The 20,305-nt window shown below is 36.7% G+C and overlaps 1 protein-coding gene across 1 annotated transcript in view; it reads left to right on the top strand.

Annotated features, from left to right (window-relative positions):
- The window catches only part of VEPH1 (ventricular zone expressed PH domain containing 1), a 208,579-nt gene that overhangs the window by 116,787 nt on the left and 71,487 nt on the right, over window positions 1–20,305 (top strand). Inside the window, exons 8-9 of the mRNA XM_081828481.1 lie at window positions 2,542–2,751; window positions 3,570–3,967. Of these exons, the coding sequence (XP_081684607.1) occupies window positions 2,542–2,751; window positions 3,570–3,967 (608 nt within the window). The remainder of the gene's footprint in view (window positions 1–2,541; window positions 2,752–3,569; window positions 3,968–20,305) is intronic.

Below are 20,305 nucleotides of genomic sequence, written 5' to 3'. Positions count from 1 at the left end.
AATAAACAATATCCTGGTTACTTAAGTGATGATCTACTTGCTTTTCCAGTGGCACCATTTGCATCTGTCCCTGGGCTGAACTAATGGGAATTTTAAAAATTGAGGGCCCCAAAGCTATGAACCCTCCCTCAAAGCAAGTATCCCTCTCTGGGCCAGCCAGGAAACCTGCCAACCAACCTCTCCCAGTGCCCACCACACACATGGCCCCAGAATGGGTGGAATATAATTGAAAAAATATCACCAGCACTTTCATGTTGGTTTTTCCTAAAAAGCAGTGCCATTAGAAAAACCAGAATTGTATTTTCTCATTCCCACCTATGTACTATACCAGGTTTACCTTGTCCCTTAGGGGAAAATAGCCATATGCTTGAAAACGCCAGTGTTTTGTATATTTGAGGCCCTTTTCATGAACCTCTAGGAAAAATAGTAAAGAGTGCCAGGTAAATACACACAGACAAACCAATAGAATTATTAAGCCATCTTGATGAATGGATTTTTAGGGATTATTAACCCTTATATTTATAAAGAAGAATAACCCCATATTATATTGATAGTGATTGTTTAATAAAAATTTGGGACCCCTGGGTGGCTCAGTCGGTTAAGCATCTGCGTTTGGCTCAGGTCATGATCCTGGGGTCCTGGGATTGGGCTCCCTGCTCAGCAGGAAGCCTGCTTCTCCCTCTGCCTGCCACTCCCCTGCTTATGCTCTCTCTCTGGCAAATAAATAAATAAAATCTTTAAAAAAATTCAAAGTAGCTCTAGGCTGACTCAGGCAGGTAAAGGAAGATAAATACACACTACTTTTCTGTAATCATTTAGCACCTTAGCATCAAGTGAACTATTTCTGCAGCTTATTTGTAGGCTCTTACTGTATCTAAGGCACTATGTTAGTCCTTAGAGGGGTTCCAAATTTATTCTACATATAACCCCTGCCTTAAAGGAGGTAATTTTAATGACTCACCTAGTGCTTTATAAATTCTACTGTAAAAAAAGATAGTTGGAACTATTAATATCAGTCATGGAAAATCTCTTCCCTCCAACATATTAAAAATCAAAAAGATTTTTTTTATTTCATAATATAAAAGAGTCACACTGATTACCATAAAATTAAGAAAACCATGAGTTTATACAATCCATTTGAAATGTTCTATCAATTTCAGCACAAACAAATCGCCTCTTAACAATTTTCCAAAAAAATGTCTGGCATGAATTTCATGTGAAAGCCATGCTTTTGTAGAACTGGATAAGAATATGGTAGATAACCATACAAACTGCTTTTTATTCTCTGAATTCTTCAACAACTCCTTCTAATGTAAGGTTGGCACACACACACCAATGTTTATAAACTTCTAGCAGAAGAAGGTATAGAAACAATTTCAAAGATCTATGTCCATTGTTCACCTGAAACTAATGTAACAATGTGTGTCAACTACACTCAAATAAAAAAAAAAACTTTAAAAGAGAAGGAAGTTTAGCACACAGATCAGTTCGCTATTGGCCGCAACAAAGAGCCCTAGAGTGTGGGTATCAGTACAGGCAAGATTGAGCAAAGGGTTCAGATCATACCTAGAGTGATCTGTGATGTTAGAGCTAATTGGAAGCTGAAGAGGATCTGTGTGGTTGCATGAAGAAAGTCTCCCACCCACACCACTCCCATTAGCAGGCCACACATCTGCCAGTTCATGATGGTTGTATAATGCAAGGGCTTACAAATGGTCACATAACGGTTGTAGGCCATCACACTAAGTAGGATGACCTCAGCAGCTCCAAAGAAATGTTCTCCAAAGCTTTAGGTCATACACCCATTGAATGGAATGGTCTTTTATAGAGTAAATCTATAATCATTTTAGGGGTATTTATAGAGGAATAGCAGGCATCAGTAAAGAAGAGATAGGCCAGGACGCTTGGGTGGCTCAGTTGGTTAAGCGTCTGCCTTCGGCTCAGGTCATGATCCCAGGGTCCTGGGAATGAGCCCCACATCGGGCTCCTTGCTCAGCAGGGAGCCTGTTTCACCTTCTGCCTCTGCCTGCCTACCACTCCCCCTGCTTGTGCTCTCTCTCTTACTATCTCTCTCTCTGTGTCAAATAAATAAATAAAATCTTAAAAAAAAACAAAAAGAGAGAGATAGGCCAGAAAAAGGTACATGAGAGACCCCAGTGATGGGCTGGCAGTGATGGTGACTACAATGAGCACATTTCCTACCACAGAAATGATGTAGATGACAGAAACTAGAACAAATATAATTTTCTTTAAAAAAATGGGGGCACCTGGCTCAGTGGGTGGAGCATGCAGCTCTTGATCTTGGGGTTATGAGTTCAAGCTCCATGTTGGGTGTAGAGATTCCTTAAAAATAAAATCTTAAAAAAAAAAAACAAAACCCTATGTCCATTGTAGTTACTCAATAAACATTTGCTAAATGACTAATAAAAAATTTATCAGGTAAATTTTTCTGTTTTGAATAAGAAGCAGTTCAATAGAGAGTAACACTGTCTTAAGGGTACATGTGACCACCATCTAATGCAATGATTTTTATTCCTTTAGGAAAAAACCAAGCACTGAGTTTGAAATCCCTGAGAAGCTGGAAGAAATTAAGCTCACATTGACTGAAAATGAAGACCGTGAAAAGCTACAAGTTAAAATACAGGCTTTTGAAGACAAAATAAATGCTGAGAGCAATACTCCTAGCTCTATCAGAAGATATAGTTTGGGCCAATTTTCTAAGGAAGAAAGAAAAGACATTAGATTTAGCAGGTATAAATTTTGCTTGGCTGGTTTTTTAAAGTATGCACTTCATGCTTGCTATTAGTTTTGTTATCACACTATTATGGGGTGGTTTTTAAATATCTTTCACCTATAGCATGCAAAGCCCCATCTTTTCATGAATGAAATGGCATTCACCTGCTTCCATTATCCAACAAAGCTTGCTATAATAAAAAGGAGAATACAAATGGAAAACAAACCTATGGCTTATTTTTTAAATATACTTTAAATATAGATGTGCTATATATATATTTTTAAAGATTTTATTTATTATTTATTATTTATTTATTTATTTATTAGAGAGAGAGCACAAGCAGGGGGAGCGGCAGGGAGAGGGAGAAGCAGGCTCCCCACTGAGCAGGGAGCCCAATGTGGGGCTCGATCCCAGGAACCTGGGATCATGACCTGAGCCGAAGGCAGATGCTTAACTGACTGAGCCACCCCAGGTGCCCTATAGATGTGCTATATTGAGAATGACTGTCAAAAGCCTCTCTTGTTTTCTGATGAAAAAGCAGAAGCAAAAGTAGAAAAAAAAGAATATAACTATGTAAGTCTACTATTTTCCAGTTAGTTTTGCCATGAAATTGATTTTTAAATCTCTGTTTTTGGAGGTGGCCTAGATCTTCCAAGGTTTGGCTTATTACATAACTTGTTGCTGCTCTATGTTTTTATCAAATCTGTTAATAGCACCAATTTTCGGTTTCACACTCTAGAGGAAGTCATTTTGCCCCACCATTATTCTTTCTTTCCTTCTCAGTGGATGCTAGCTCAACTTCTTTATCTGTCTTGGCTTTTTGTTTGTATTGCAGGTCAAAGAGTTTGGCTTTGCACACTGTGCTAACAAAGAGCATGAGTTCAGATGATGGGGAAGTTGTAGAGAGTGAAGATATGCCAGCCAGCACCTTTCTTTCAGAAACAGACCCACTTAGCCAAGGAAATGACAAGTTGCCCTTTAAGGCAAACTCTGGCAGATCACAGCTGGGAAGTTCTTCAGTTTCACACCCAAGTATTATACATACAGAATCAGAGTATTTGCCAGAAACAGTTAAAGCAAACTGCCAGGAAGAAACTCCAGAAACTACTGCAAGTCCTGTAGAATACCAAGATAAGCTCTACTTGCACTTAAAAGAAAACTTCAGTAAAGTAAAAGCATATGCTGTGGAAATCGGAAAGAAGATTCCGGTCCCTGATCAGTGTACCATTGAAGGTATGTGCTCTAAACACCCTAAACTTGAGAAATTTCAGTCATCGCTGGGGGGCAAAAAGGCTCAAATCATAAAAATTGCCATGCCCTGGATTTTTTTTTGCAAAATAGATCGTTTCAAAACACCCTCACAGTATTTTAATTGCTTTTTTCCCCCTAATAAGTTCAATCATCTTTTTTATTTCTATTCAAATCTACTTAGATGTACTTAAGTTCACCGACTCCGATTTTTTTCAAACCTCAAAATATATTGTTCCTGGTTCTCTGTCCGTAGTGTTTAGGAAACTCCTGGAAGGGGTCCGTGTTCCCTAAAGCAGGCTCTGGGGTAAGGGTCCAGTCAGAGACATTTTTCTAGCCACATAATCATGCAAGGAAGCCATGCACAACATTGAGCTCCAAGAGATTTTTCTCTCAATCATTCAGCAGCATGTATGAAGCAGCTACTGTGTGCCAGGCAGTATGCTAAAAAAAATGCATCTTTGTGTGAGATTCAGCTGTGACCCAAACAGATACAATCCCTGGCCTCTGGAGATTATAGAAAAAAAAGAGTGAGATCATAGTCAGGAGGTGATATATGTCAGGACCCAGTGAGAGTGTGAGCTAGTCAGAAAACAGAGAACAAAGAAAAAGATGTCAGGAACTGGGATTTCCCTCGGGTGCACAATTTAAGGAGGTGCCAAAAATTTTTAAGTTAAGACAGGATCAGTATGTCTTGCCAAACCATATTGGAGCAGAGGCAAAAGGAGCAAGAGGTAATATTGATCATGTTTCCACTTACAATTTTGATTTTGTTCATCATGAACCTTTTGTATTAATTTTGATTTTTTTCGAATATTATGTATTTTGACTACTAAATTTTCTCATGCTTCTTAAATTTTGTGCCCTGTTCCTGGAAAAGAGGATAGGTTTGAGGCATACTTACTAAAATGGAAGAGTGCCGGGGCAAGCTCATCCTTCTGGTAGTGAGTTGAACAGATTTGGATATTTTGAAGGCACTGTCAGCTAATTAGGTTTTTCTTGCAGTCCTTCTCAGTTAGCAGCCATTATATTCCCTTGAGATCAAGATGAAGGTCCTAGCCCTCTTGTTGGACGTGACAGCTTTTCCCAGACTAGACAGCACATCTTCCAGAAAGAAACAGTGGAAGGATAGTGAATCCAATTCACATTCACCCACGCACTGACTGTCATCCCCCTCAGTGGATGGTACTAGGAGGGTCCCATTTTCCATACTCCACTTACTATCCCTTCTCCCACTCCAAAGCAGAGAAAAGAATGTATTCTCATGCTAACAAAGGGAAAGGGGGATTCAAGCATTTGGGAATGACAAATATTGTCTGCATATCTGTAGAATCTGACATTTTCAGAGGTGTTTACATTAATTCGTTGATTAGGATTCTTAAAACTCTTTTTTTAATGGTGACCAAAAAAAGTGATATTGCTCATGTTCAATATAAGTTTTGGATAATTAGGTATAACAAGATTTGAGATTAACTAAAATCAATAAAACTCAACACAAACTCTTTACAATTTCGCATTTCATTAATACTCTATGTATTTAATGCACAGGTTGGAGAATTTAATGTAAAAGAGGTTAAATGAATTTCCCAGCTTAAGGGAGGAAGTTTGTAGCAAATGTAAAGTTAGACATATTTCCATCTGCTAGAATAGTTTTGTTTTTTAAGTTTAGCTTAAAACATTGAAGCTGTGCTATGTGATGAGTTTTAACCTTGTGAAAACCTGTGGAGGTCCTGCAGTTACTTCAAGCGTCTAATTGTCAAAAACACATGGTATTTCTTATTGCCTTGAATTATTTTGGGAGTTTGAGGGTGACTTGGGTTTTTTTTCCAAAATATTGAATGAATCCATCATCTTTACTCAAAACAAACAAAAATCAAAAGGTATTTTCTTTTGATGTTTCCTACCGGGAATGGCCTAGAACTGAGTATGTATTTTTTTGAGTTGACATTTTGGAATTTATTCGCATTTTTGTAATTTCCTGGAAGTTTCTGGAAAATTCCTTGTGCAGGGATATGTGTGAGGGATTTATATGACTCACTGTAAATACATCCACTGAGAAAGGACTCGTGCTGACTGCAGGGGACGCATTGTTATTCTTCCCGAGATTGTGTAAACCATTCAGGAGAAGGCCAGCAGTCATCTGGCTGACACAATTTTGCTTGCTGTCATGAGATCACTCAGCTCAACAGTATCACATTTCTTTCCTTAAAAATTTCTTGAAGAAAGATTTAGGCTTAGAAACTGTATTACGGTTATTGTGTTGTTGGTGTAAAAAAAGGCACATTTGGCCTTTCTTGCTGAATTATGCAAAGTAATCAAGAAACAAAGGGAAGAAGCATAGAAATCACTTCCACAACATTTAGAGTTAAAAAGAAAAATAGCCAGCAGGAAACAAGAACAACAACAACAATGAGTTAGGACTAATTTTAGACTGATGTCATAATGCCTACACCATAAGAAAATGATAAAACAACACTTTAAGGAAATTCTTTTGGTATCCTTTTGAATCATATGGAAAAAACCAATACTAATATCTGACTCCCTTACTTTGACCTACAAAAATGTCACTTTCATAAGGTTCAATCTAATACTTTAGTAATAAACTATGTTGAAAGAACAGGAACTTTACTAGTCAGAGTGCAGCAGAATTCAGTATTAGGTGAATCAAGGTCACAAATACCATTCTTATCCCCAGTCAGCCCTCTTATTATTGCATGATATTAATCACAGAGGGGGCAGGTAATGGACTATAAATACAGCAGCACAAATCTATCATCATGTCTGGAACAATTGTCAAACCCCAGGTCTTATTGAGGTTGGGTCAGCAGTGTCATTTTGAGTATGAAAGAGCCTGTTATTCCCAGGTCAATAATTCTCTCCTGGGCCTTCTAGGCCTCTGGTGTGGATGCAGTTTAGCCAACCATGGAAAGTTAGGTATTCATATTCAGAGTGATGGGCTGACATCACTGCCTGATTGTATTTGCGTACAAGGCTGAAGGAATTTAGTTCATCAGCTAAAGGGCATTTTAAATATCTGAATCACTGGAATTCGTTTATGTGAACAAAAATGATTAGAGGTTAAAAAAAAACCCCAAAACACATGCTATTGAAATAAATCCTTGAAAATCTGACCCATCACTGGTGTTCTATAAAGGATGATATAAAAGCTTACAAGAACCCATCAATGCGGCTTTGGTTCGCTTTGAAGTATTCCCTGATTGGGTGCAAATACATTCCATCTGTAGAGCATATCAGCAAGCCTGACTTGCAGAAAGCTAATTTTAAAGCTAGTAATGTCGTCCTTTCTCTAACAGACTGACATGAGGTGATTTTTCAACTTGAACCAATATAAGAATATACAAAAATAAAAGTTCATTTAAAATATCAAGAAACAGGTGCTGTTTCATAATTAATTACAAATAAAGTTTTCTTATTGAAATTTTGCATGTCCAACCCCATGCTGGGACGACCAAGGAGGCAAAGCCAGCCCAGGCCTTACCTCTTTCTCCTTGGTTGGTCTCGTCTGGGGGGTGATATAACACTCATTCATTGAGTGGTTCTGGAGGAAGTGTCCTTTTTAAAAATAGATTGGTTTAGCTGTAGGATTAGGATCATTTATCCTTAAGGAGAATTGTAAGATTTGGAGGCAGACACGAATCCTCAAGCTTTTCCACACAATTTCAGAGGAAAAAACAGCAGATAGTAAGATATTACAAATTCCCTGTTGCCTCATTTCATTGATATGGTCCACTGGGGCTCCTGTTTGAAGAACACTAGCTAGGGAAAAGTTTTCTAGAGAATTTTTCTTGGTGCTTGGGAATTTATCATGGATTACCTGTCTGCCAGTTCCCATTTCTCCTGAGTGGGTTTTAGTCAAAAGAAGATAGATAAAATAGTGGCCAGGTTCTCCCCTTAACCTTATCCAGCCACTCATATCCTGGCTCCAGTCATCCTCAGTTTCCCATGAGAAACATTTAAATAAAAACATTTAATTAATTATAAAACATTTAAATAAGTAAAAAGAAGACCTACAAACCCTTTTGGAAAGATCCCTTCCAAACTCTTCTATTCAGTTAACATCAGTTACTGCCCTTGTTCATCCCCAACAGAGTAGCTGCAAGGTCACTGGTAAAGATGTTACACATTTAAATACACACCTTAACTATTTGCAGAGCTCCACTAGAGAACATCAGATAACTTTATTTCTCATTAATTATATTTTCAAAAGTTACTTCTAAAAAAAAAAAGAAAAGAAAAAGTTTGATTTTCTTTGAACATTCAAATAGATAAAGAAAAATGCCCTAACCATGCTATTGAACAAAAAGGTATGCTGATTATCTGCATGTTGGCCTATCTGATGTGTATCTATGAATGAGAAGTATATTCATCCACCTAGGAAACAGTACAAAGTAAAATTGGTGAGCACATGTACACGCGGGCCATTTTGTATGGAAATCCAGGAGTGATTATCTGCCTATAAATCAAATGAGTCATCTAATCCTCCTAATATAGTGCCCACCTTGGGTAGGTTTAAAGAGACATTGTTAATAAATAAAGAGAAGTAAAAGCAAATTCATAATGGAGCAAAAATGCACAGGAGTTCATTTGGCATATCCTGCCCGAAATTTAGGCAGCCACATTAAAAGAAGGAGAAGGGGAGATGCTTAGGAGCAGAAGTAGTTTGCTGTGGCAGGTTTCATATTCTTAAATATATTCTTCTAAATGTATTATTTTTATAATAGAAAGATATGGCATTATGTTCTTATATCTGTAGTTAGTATTTTTTTAATCTTTTTTTTAGTACAGTTCATACTCAGAGATTATTATTAATCATCCCTGATTTTTGTTTGGGGGTTGTCTTTACTCCAAAGCATGCAGTGCTGTACGAAATGGTCCTGGACCATGGGTGGTCACCAGCACAAGAGTACATTCCAACCCAGCTTGCTACAAACCAAATTTCAGGAAGTGAATGTTATTTTTCCATTTGCTTCCATTATGAAACTGGCAGTATATGCCCTGTAAGGAAACAAAATGGTCCCTGGATATCATCAAATCTCATTTAAAAACTGAGCAAATCTGTATATCTGAGCTCTGTTGATGATAAAGAGCTGGTAGCCAAGGAAACTGAAAAGAGTTTTGATATAACATAGGAAAAGGCAAAAAAAAAAAAAATTGATTTTCTCTTGTTTGATCCACAATAGCCATCAAACCCTCAGATGATGGAGTAAGATTTTAAAGTTTTTTTCCAAAAACACAGGCAACTACATAATTGACAATCAGGAGTCCAGGTATTGATAATTTGGGAGGTATTTATTTGTGTTACAGTCTATTTTCATAGAGTTATATGTTTACAAACAGCAGATAAGTCTGTCTAAAGCAGACAGAGTCTCATGTCATGTGTTGGCAGATCCATTTGGAGTGAATGAAAGAGTTACAAAAAGAACACCAAATTCCTGTTTCCTCTGTTCACATTTTTGCCCTATCCATATTAGAGACCAGTAAGAAATTATAAAATGAAGATTTTTTCTTTTTTTAAAAACTGATTCAGTGAACTTTTAAAAATAAGTTGCTTTATGGGAAACATCATTTTTCATATGAAATATTCACATTAATTATCCAATAGCCATTAAAATATTATGTCACCATTAAAACAAGCCACAAATGTGGGAAACATAATGCCATTTCAGAAATTCTGAGTATGATTCTGCTTCTCATATCAAACTTCTTAATTTCTTTTTTTTAAGATTTATTTATATATTTTAGAGAGAGAGAGAGAGAAAGACAGCACGAGAGGGGGAATGGCAGAGGCAGAGGGAGAGAGAGAGAGTCCCAAGCAGAGCTGGCGTGGAGCTCATCGTGGGGCTCGTCGTGGGGCTCATCATGGGGCTCAATCTCATGGCCCTGAGATCATGACCTGAGCCACAATCAAGAGTCTGATGCTTAACGGACTGAGCCACCCAGGCACCCCAAACCTCCTGATTTCTAAGTATCCTTTTCAGATTGGCTTCTTGCATTTAAGCTTCCTTTACATCTTTTTGTGGTTTGATAGCTCATTTCTTTTTTGCATAAATAATATTCCATCGTTTGGATGTATCTACCATTGTAGAATCATAGAGAATAGTTTCACTGCCCTAAAAATCCTTTCTGGTCTGTCTGCTCATCCTGAATATTCATTCTTCATTAATTCTACAAATGTTTCTGAGTGCCTACTCATGTCAGCATCCTTCTAGGAACTTCAGAAATGTCAGTGAACAAAAGACGCAAATATCCTTGGGTTCACAGAGGTGATTCTAGTAGTGAAAAACATACAATAAATAATAAGAATGATAAATAAATAATAGGGTGTTAGAAAGTGTTAAGTGCTATAATAAAAGAAAATATAGAGCCGGCTAAGAACCAGGACAGAAAAGATTTACATATATGTATATACAGAAGGGGATGGTTCTAGAAGAACACATATCAAACTGTCACCACTAGTTTTCTCTGAAGAATCAAATTGGGGATGGAGGTGGAGGAGAAGTGGAGGGTGAAGGTGAAACTTGCACATTTTTAAAGTACACATTTCTGTAAAGTTCGGAATTTTGCAACAAGAGTGGTTGACTTCAGTAATAAAGAGAGATGCTGGTAACTTGGACCTGGGTGATAATTCCAGATTCCCAGCATCCTGCTGAACCAGAGTTTATAGAACTGAGCTTCAGTCCCAACTCTGTTATTGGGCAGTTTCAATTCCTCAAACAGGGTATTTCATCTCCATGTACTGCCTCTTCCTCACCCTCATTCCAAGAGTATATTACGGGCTCATGGGTTCTTAATCTGTGCTCACTAAAAACTGTCAGGGATGCCTTCAAAGAGCCCCAGATCCCCTCTTTCCTCCTTTCCTTGCCCTACAAGCAGAGCAACTGTAATATAGCTGCTGTTACACAGTGGCCTTCCTGATAGATATTTAAACCAAGAACTCCACAGCTTAAGGAAACTTGAAAAGCGCTTAGCTGGATCATGTTTAAGGTCCATTAAAAGAGCTTTTTATGCTCTAAATGAATTGATTCTAAGTGTGTTATGTCAGAGCTGTAAAAATGCAAATGTTTGTTATTTGGCCAAGTTTTTCATCAGCCTCAGCTTTATTGCTAATTTTATATCTCTAATGTAAAGTTAAAAAAATACTTCTTTCATGTCAGTTTCCTGTCCTTTCTCCAGATATCTGTATTCACCAATTTACAATAGTTTGTTGGGAGAAAATCGGCCAGATTCTTCAATAATTTTGAAGCTGGTCTCACTGTCTGTCTGGATTTATTGATATCTATCAAACAGCAAATGACCAACCATGATTAGCAAATTAAGGCATTGTGCCTGTACAGACTGGTCTATATATTTTTTTACCTTTCTTTCTATTTTAATTCCAATATAGTTAACACACAGTGTTATATTAGTTTCAGGTGTGCAACATACTGATTCAGCACTTACATACATCACCCAGTGCTCATCACAAGTGCACTCCTTAATCCCCATCACCTATTTCACCCATCCCCCCACAACCTTCCGCTCTGGTAACCAGCAGTGTGTTCTCCATAGTTAAGAGTCTGTTTCTTGGTTTATCTCTCTCTCTCTTTTTTTCCTTTGTTCATGTGTTTTGTTTCTTAAATTCCACATATGAGTGAAATCATATGTATTTGTCTTTCTCTGACTTAATCAGTTTAGCAATATACTCTGTAGCTCTATCCATGTCATAGCAAATGGCAAGATTTCATTCTTTTTTATGGCTGAATAGTATTCCATTATATATATATAATGGAATACATATACCATATACCAGTGGTATATATATGTATATACCACTTCTTCTTTATCCATTCATCTATCCATGAACACTTGGGCTGTTTCCATAATTTGGCTATTGTAAATAATGCTGCTATAGTCATAGGGGTGCATTTATCCCTTTTAATCAGTATATTTGTATTTTTTGGGTAAATGCACAGTAGCATCATTGCTGAATCATAGGGTAATTCTGTCTTGTTTTGAGGAACCTCCATACTGTTTTCCACAGTGGCTGCACCAGTTTGCATTCCCACCCACAGGGCAAGAGGGTTCCTTTTTCTCCACATCCTTGCCAATATTTGTTGTTTCCTGTGTTTTTGATTTTAGCCATTCCGACACGTGTGAGGTAGTATCTCATTGTAGTTTTGATTTGCATTTCCCTGATGATAAATGATGTTGAGCATCTTTTCCTGTGTCTGTTGGCCATCTGGATGTCTTCTTTGGGAAAATGTCTATTCATGTCTTCTGTCCATTTTTTAATTGGATTGTTTGTTTTGGGGATGTTGAATTGTAGAAGTTCTTTATATATTTTGGATACTAACCCTTTATCAGATATGTGATTTACAAATATCTTCTCCCATTCAGTAAGGCGTCTTTTACTTTTGTTGATTGTTTTCTTGGCTGTGCAGAAGCTTTAAATTTTGATGTAGTCCCAATAGTTAATTTTTGCTTTTGTTTCCCTTGCCTCAGGAGACATATCTAGAAAAATGTTACTATAGCCGATGTCAAGGACATTATTGCTTGTGTTCCTTCTAGGATTTTTATGGCATCAGGTCCCACACTTAGTTTTTAATCCATTTTGTGTTTATTTTTGTGAATGGTGTAAGAAAGTGGTCCAGTTTCATTCTTTTCCAGATAGCTGTCCAGTTTTCCCAGTACCATTTGTTGAAGAGACTGTCTTTTTCCCATTGGATATTCTTTCCTACTTTGTCAAAGATTAATTGATCATATAATTGTTGGTTTATTTCTGGGTTTTCTATTCTGTTCTGTTGATCTATGTGTCTATTTTTGTGCCACTACCATACTGTTTTGATTGCTACAGCTTTGTAATATAACTTGAAATCTGGAATTGTGATACTCCAGCTTTGCTTTTCTTTTTCATAATTGCTTTGGCTATTCAGGGTCCTTTGTGGTTCTATACCAATTTTAGGATTGTTTCTTCTAGTTCTGTGAAAAATGCTGTTGGTATTTTGATAGGGATTGCATTAAATGTGTAGATTATTTTGGGTAGTATAGACTTTTTAACAATATTTGTTTTTCCAATCCATGTGCATGGAATGCCTTTCCATTTCTTTGTGTCATCTTTGATTTTTTTCATCAGTGTTTTATGGTTTTCAGAGTACAGGTCTTTCACCTCTTTGGTTAGGTTTATCCCTAGGTATCTTAATATTTTTGGTGCAATTATAAATGGGATTGTTTTCTTAATCTCTCTTTCTGTTGCTGCATTATTAGTGTATAGAAATGCAACAGATTTATGCACATTTATTTTGTATCCTACAGCTTTACTGAATTCATTTATCAGTTCTAGTAGTTTTTTGGTGGAATATTTTGGGTTTTCAATATGTAATATCATGTCATCTGCAAATAGTGAATGTTTTACTTCTTTCTTAGCAATTTGGATGACTTTTATGTCTTTTTGTTGTCTGGTTGGCTAGGACTTCCAATACTATGTTGAATAAAAGTGGTGAGAGTGGACATCCTTATCTTATTCCTGATCTTAAGGGTAAAGATCTCAGTTTTTTCCCATTGGATATGATGTTTGCTGTGGGCTTTTTATAGATAGCCTTTATTATTTTGAGGTATGTTCACTCTAACCTACTTTGTTGAGGGATTTTACCATGAATGGATATTTTACTTTGTCAAATGTTTTTCTGAATCTACTGAAACGATCATATGGTTTTTATCCATTCTCTTACTAATGTGACATATCACATTGATTGATTTGCAAATATTGAGCCACTCTTGCATACCAGGAATATATCCCACTTGATCATGGTGAGTGATTTTTTTTTTTTTTTAATGAGTTGTTGGATTTGGTTTGCTAGTATTTTGTTGAGGATTCTTGCATCCATGTTCATGAGAGATATTCGCCTGAAGTTCTCTTTTTTTGTGGTGTCTTTATCTGGTTTTGGAATCAGGATGATAATGACCTCCTGGAATGAATTTAGAAATTTTCCTCTTTCTGTTTTTTGGAATAGTTTGAGAAGAATAGATATTAACTCGTCTTTAAATGTTTGCTAGAATTCACCTGTGAAGTGGTCTGATCCTAGACTTCTGTTTGTTGGGAAGTTTTTTCTTTTTATTACTGATTCAATCTCCTTGCTGGTAATCAGTCTGCTCAAATTTTTTATTTCTTCCTGCTTTAATTTTGGTAGACTATGTTTCTAGGAATTTATCCATTTCTTCTAGGTTGTCTAATTTGTTGGCATATAGTTTTTCATGATATTCTCTCTTCAGTCATTTGGTTTTTTTGTTTGTTTGTTTATTTCATTATGTTATGTTAATATTTCTGAGGTGTTGGTTGTTATTTCTCTTCTTTCATTTGTGATTTTGTTTGAGTCCTCTCTCCCCCTCTGTGTGTGTGTGATATGAGTCTGGCTAAAAGTTTATCAATTCTGTGGATCTTTTCAAAGAACCAGCTCCTGGTTTCATTGATCTGGTCTATTATTTTTTTAGTTTCTGTATCATTTATTTGTGCTCTAATCTTTATAATTTCCTTCCTTCTACTGGTTTTGGGTTTTGTTTGTTCTTCTTTTTCTAGCTCCTTTAGGTGTAAGATTAGGTTGTTCATTTGAGATTTTTCTTGCTTCTGGAGGTAGGCCTGTATTGCTATAAACTTTCCTCTTGGAAGCACTTTTGCTGCATCCTAAAGATTTTGGACTGTTGTGTTTTCATTTTCATTTGTCTCCATATATTTTTTTAAATTTTCTTGTTGAATTCTTGTTTGACCCATTCATTGTTTAGGAGCATATCATTTAACCTCCATGTATTTATGTTCTTTCCAGATTTTTCTTGTCATTGATTTCTAGTTTCACAACGATGTGTTCAGAACAAGTGCATGGAATGACTTCAGTCTTTATGAATTTGTTGAGACTTGTTTTGTGACCTAATATGTGATTTATTCTGGAGAATATTCCCTGAGTACTTGAAAAGAATGTATACTCTGCTGCTTCAGAAATGTTCTGAATATATCTGTTAGATCCATCTGGTCCAATGTGTCATTCAAAGCCACTGTTTCCTTATTGATTTTCTGTTAGATGACCTATCCATTGATGTACATGGAGTGTTAAAGTCCCCTACCATTATTGTATTACTATTGATGACATCTTTTATGTTTGTTATTAGCTGCTTTTTGTATTTGGGTGCTCCCATGTTGGGTGCATAAATATTTACAACTGTTTTATCTTCTTGTTGGACTTTTCCCTATAATTATATAGTGTGCTTCTTTGTTATAGTCTTTGTTTTAAAGTCTATTTTTTCTGATATAAGTATTGCTGCTCTGGATTTCTTTTCATTTCCATTTGCGTCATAAATATTTCTTTATCCCTCCACTTTCAATCTGCAAGTGTTTTTAGGTCTGAAATTATTCTCTTGTAGTCAGCATATAGATAGGTCTTGCTTTTTTATCCACTCCATCACCCTGTCTTTTTATTGGACCACTTAGTCCATTTACATTCAAAGTAATTATTGATAGATATGTATTTATTGCCATTTTGCTACTTGTTTTATGGTTGTTTCATAGTTTTTCTCTGATCCTTTCTTCTCTTTCTCCCTTTCATGGTTTGCTGGGGTTTTTAGTGAAATACTTGGATTCTTTTCTCTGTAGTCTTTGCATATCTGTTACTGGTTTTTTATTTGTGGTTACTGTTAGGTTTGTATATAAAACATCTTCTCCATATAGCAGTCTATATTAAGTTGATTTTTATTGCTTAAGTTCAAACCTATTCTTTTTTTTAGAGAGAGAGAGGAAGAGAGAGTGAGTAGGGAGGGGCAGAGGGAGAGGGAGAGAGAGAATCCCAAGCAGGTTCTACATCCAATGTGGAACCCAACACGTGACTTGATCTCATGACCTCAAGATTATGACCTGAGCCAAAATCAAGAGTCGGCCACTTAACCAACTGAGTCACCCAAGTGCCCCCAAAACCATCCTTTACTCTTCCCCCCTCATATTTTACATCCTTTTATTTTATGAATCCCTCGACTGATTTTTTTTTTACAAAAATGCTTATTTTTACTTCTTTTGTGGTTCCTAATTTTCATTCTCTCACTTATGGTCTTTCCTTTCCACTCAGAGTGCCCTTTAATATTTCTTGTAGGCCTGGTTTAGTGGTCATGAACTCCTTTATTTTTTGTTAGTCTAAGAAACTGTTCATTTCTTCTTTTATTTCAAATGATAGCTTTGCTGGATAGAGTATTCTTGGCTATAGATTTTTCCCTTTCAACACTTAGAATATATCATGCCACTGGCTTACAAAGTTTCTGCTGAAAAAACTGCTAATAGTCCTATGGGGTTTCCCTTGTATGTAACTATAACTATCTTCTTTTCTATTGCTGCTTTTAGAATTTTTTCTTTATCACTACTTTTTGCCATTTTGATTACTGTGTGTCTTGGTGTGGACCTCCTTTGGTTGATTTTGTTGGAGGATCTCAGTATCTCCTAGATTTGGATACCTGTTTCCTTCCCCAGATATGGGAAATTCTCAGCTATTATTTCTTCAAATAAATGTTCTTACACTTGATAGAGTCACTGAGTTCCCTAAGTTTATTCTCATTTTACAAAATTCTTTTTTCTCTCATTTGTTCAGTATGATTACTTTCAATTACTCTGTCTTCTAGTTCGTTAATTTGTTCTTCTGCTTCCTCCAGCCTGCTGTTTATTCCATCAAATGTATTATTAATTTCATTTATTGTGTTCTTCATCTCTGTTCGTTCTTTTTTATCTCTGTGTTAAATATCTCACTGATGCCCTCCATTCTCAAGTCCAGTGAGTATCTTTATGATCATTATTTTAAATTTTCTATCAGGCAGGGGTGCCTGGGGGGCTCAGTCCGTTAAGCATCTGCCTTCGGCTCAGGTCATGATCTCAGGGTCCTGGGATCAAGCCCCACATCGGGCTCCTGCCTCGGCGGGGAGCCTGCATCTCCCTCTCCCTCTGCCTGCCTCTCCCCCTGCTCATGCTCTCTCTCTCTCTGTATCTCTGTGTCTCAAATGAAGAAATAAAATCTTTAAAAAAAATAAATTTTCTATCAGGCATGTTACTTATATCCATTTTGCTTAGGTCTCTTCCTGTAGTTTTGTCTTCTTCTTTCATTTGTGACATATTCTTCTATCTCCTCATTTTGCTAACTCTCTGTGTCTGTTTCCATGTGTAGGAAAGTCAGCTTGCTCTGAAATTTAGGAAAGTTAGGAAAGTCTCTTACCCTTGAAATTAGTGGGCAGGACATGAACCTTTAACTAGATGGCACAGGTCCTCCTCCACAGGGAATGTGTAGCCATGGTGGAGTCCAGGCCAGCCAGGGCCACTCCACAAAGCATGCATGGGAGGGAGGTGCAGTTTTAACAAGTGCACATATCCTCAGTGGAAGGTCAGGAGATAGTGTTTGCAAGGTTTGTGCAGGTCTTCTGGGGGAGGGGATCTCTGGTACTGGGACTGAGGCAGGTCTGGTTGGAGCGGGGGTTAGGGGAGGTGTAAGCAAGTTAAGTAGTGAGTACAGGTGCCATGCTGGTTCCCACAAGTGGCTCTGTGTTTATGATGAGGGGTCGGGGAGGGAATTGGCACCTACCATCTTCTTTGTTCCTGGAGAAGTCCCTTAGTGAACTCTGAGATTAGTAACTAACTCTCTCTCCTCTAAGTCCCAGGTACCTTTCAAACTGCTGCTTCCAAACTGTATCTCCATGGGAAATTTGCTATGTTGTCTTTTTAAGGACAGGGGCTCAGCTTCCTATCACCCTCTGGGCTCCCTCAGAGCTGAGCCTGCTGCATTTTAAAGTTCCAGACTTTAAGTCCCACTGGTTGTAAGCACTCACAAAATTCAGCCCCTCTGATTTAAAGCCAAATACTATGAGGATTTCTGTTCCCCTTTTAGGAGCCCCAGTGTGCTAATTTGTTATGCATCCTTCTCCATGCGTGTGGCTCTCTCCTTTCAGTGGCAGACCTGTAGGGTTTAGGTTCCCACCAAGTCCTCAAGTCCTTGCCCTTCTACCCTCTTCAATGAGGCCTCTTCTGTACATTTCATTGAATTGAGTTTGTTTTGGGGTCCTCTTCTGGATTGTTTGCTCTAGTGCAAATTTTATCTAGTTGTATCTGTGGGACAAATGAGTTTAGGGTCCTCCTACCCTGCCATCTTCCCCAGAAGTCCCCTGGTTGTTCTATTTTTATTAGAATTGTTGGTTTGCCTTATTTAAAGGAAACCAATTTTATTTCGAATTGTATATTAAGGAGCCCATGAAAATACACAGTAAAAAGAGGTGATTTACTCAATGTGAGGGGGGGAAAAAAGAGAAATAAAATAAATCTAGTAGTTGAGTTTTTTTTTTTTTAATTTATCCCTGTAAATTTTCACATTTGCTAAATGTGGTTTGCAAATTTACTTCTGAGCACCCTGGTGACCAGTAAGGAAGGAAATAAAATCAGTGAAAAATCTAGAGTGTCCATAAATAAAAATATTATAATTGCTTAGAGGGGGAAAAAAAGCTGTTTATTTATTTGGTTAATGATGTTGTATTCACTGAAGCTAGTTCATCAAAAGAGGTGTTTATATTATGCAACAAACATTTACACACTAAACATAAAAATAGAGCACTGGTTCTCAACTGGAAACAATTTTATCCCCAGCTTTGGGACTTCTGCTAATGTCTGGAGACATTTTTGGTTGTCATGAGTGAAGGAGTGGAGGCAGGTGCTACTGTCCTCTAGTGGGTAGAGGCCAGGGATGTGGTTAAATATTCTACAATGGACAGGACAGCCCTCTGCCCAAACAGAGAATTATCCAGCCTGAACTATCAGTGGTGGTTGAGAAACCCTGCAACAGACGCTTGCTTCTCAAAGTGTGGTCCATGAACTAGCAACAATGACATCACCTGGGTACTTGTTAGCAATTCAGATTCTCAGGCCCATCCGAGACCTGCTGAATCAGTATCTATAGTTTAACAAGATCCCTCAAGTAATTCATATGCAATTAAAGTATAAGAAGCACTGCTATGCAGGAATGAGAAATTCCAGTGGCTCCCATATTAGGGAAAATAATTTTATTCCTTACAGTGAATTTGTGATTTAATTAAGTGACTTTTCATTTAATAATCACCTCTTAATTGGGGAGATGACTATTCTTCTCAAGAACACTCAAGGTTACAGGCCTCCAACATCTGGGCTATTCATTGAATTTGTGGTTCCAGTTTTTTTATTTTTTTCTTTGATTTTTTTCTCATGGGATATAGGGTTAAGAAAGGATGAATAGATTTAAAAAAAAAAAAGAAAAGAAAGGATGAATAGGTTTGTAAGCCAGGAAACTCTACTCCATGGTATATGTTTGAATTTGCATTGTGTTTGACCTTCTGACTTTTTATGAACGTGGAATTTAGTTCCTTATGGAAGGTAGTTTTAATATTAAGCTTCAGAATATCTTGGAGATCAATATATCTTCAATGATGATTAGTAAACTTGTATAAATGAATTAGAAACATATGGAATATGTTTCCCTTAAAATATGCAGAGAATTTAAATCAAGCAAAAGTGTGCTAGAGACAAAATATGCTTTCTTAAACCCAAAACATTGAAAAGTGGGTTGAGGCAACTATCTCCATGTGAACTTACCTATCATTAACATTTACCATTGGCCCTCATTCTTTTTAATAGGAAATGATATAATTGTACTTTGGACCATCTTTTCTCTACTGAATCTACCTGATTTTTTTTCTAACTTCTTTTAAAAAGAATCTTGAAAATATTTTTTTTTAAAAAGCTCTTTTCCAGTAAATGTAGACAGTTAGGACATTCCTACATCCCTATTGTGTCTTTCTACGGACTTTTTAGTTTTCAGTCACACCAGTTACACCCATGTGTTTTTTGTTTTTTTTCGTTTGATTGTTCTTTTAACAAATCCTTTGAACTCTTACAAACAATTGAATCTATAGTAAAAAAAAATCAAGACAAATCTTTATATTCTAACAACACTGAAATTGTGTAATCTTTCCATAATTCCAATGTCAAATGTACATTGAACACTTGAGATGTTTGCTAATGTTTTCAGAAATTTTATCGTGTTTAACTTTGCATTTACTACTGTGTATTTTTAATTTATGTGCAACAGCAAGAATAATTATTCTGTCTTCATAAAGTAATTCAGTAACTTATAAATTAAAGGGTTTATTTTTAAGTACTGAAATACAAGGATATTTCCAAAGCTAAGGATAAAACTAGCATATTGCTATCCTTGGTTTGTTGACGTGTTATCTGTGAATACCTTTAATGTAAATTATAGTGTCCTAATGTGTAAGGGGACCCATCTAAGT

Source organism: Leptonychotes weddellii, chromosome 1, assembly GCF_054177405.1.
Source record: "Leptonychotes weddellii isolate Sample4059 chromosome 1, ASM5417740v2, whole genome shotgun sequence".
NCBI lineage: Eukaryota > Metazoa > Chordata > Mammalia > Carnivora > Phocidae > Leptonychotes > Leptonychotes weddellii.
This window is presented reverse-complemented; position numbering and strand designations above follow the sequence as displayed.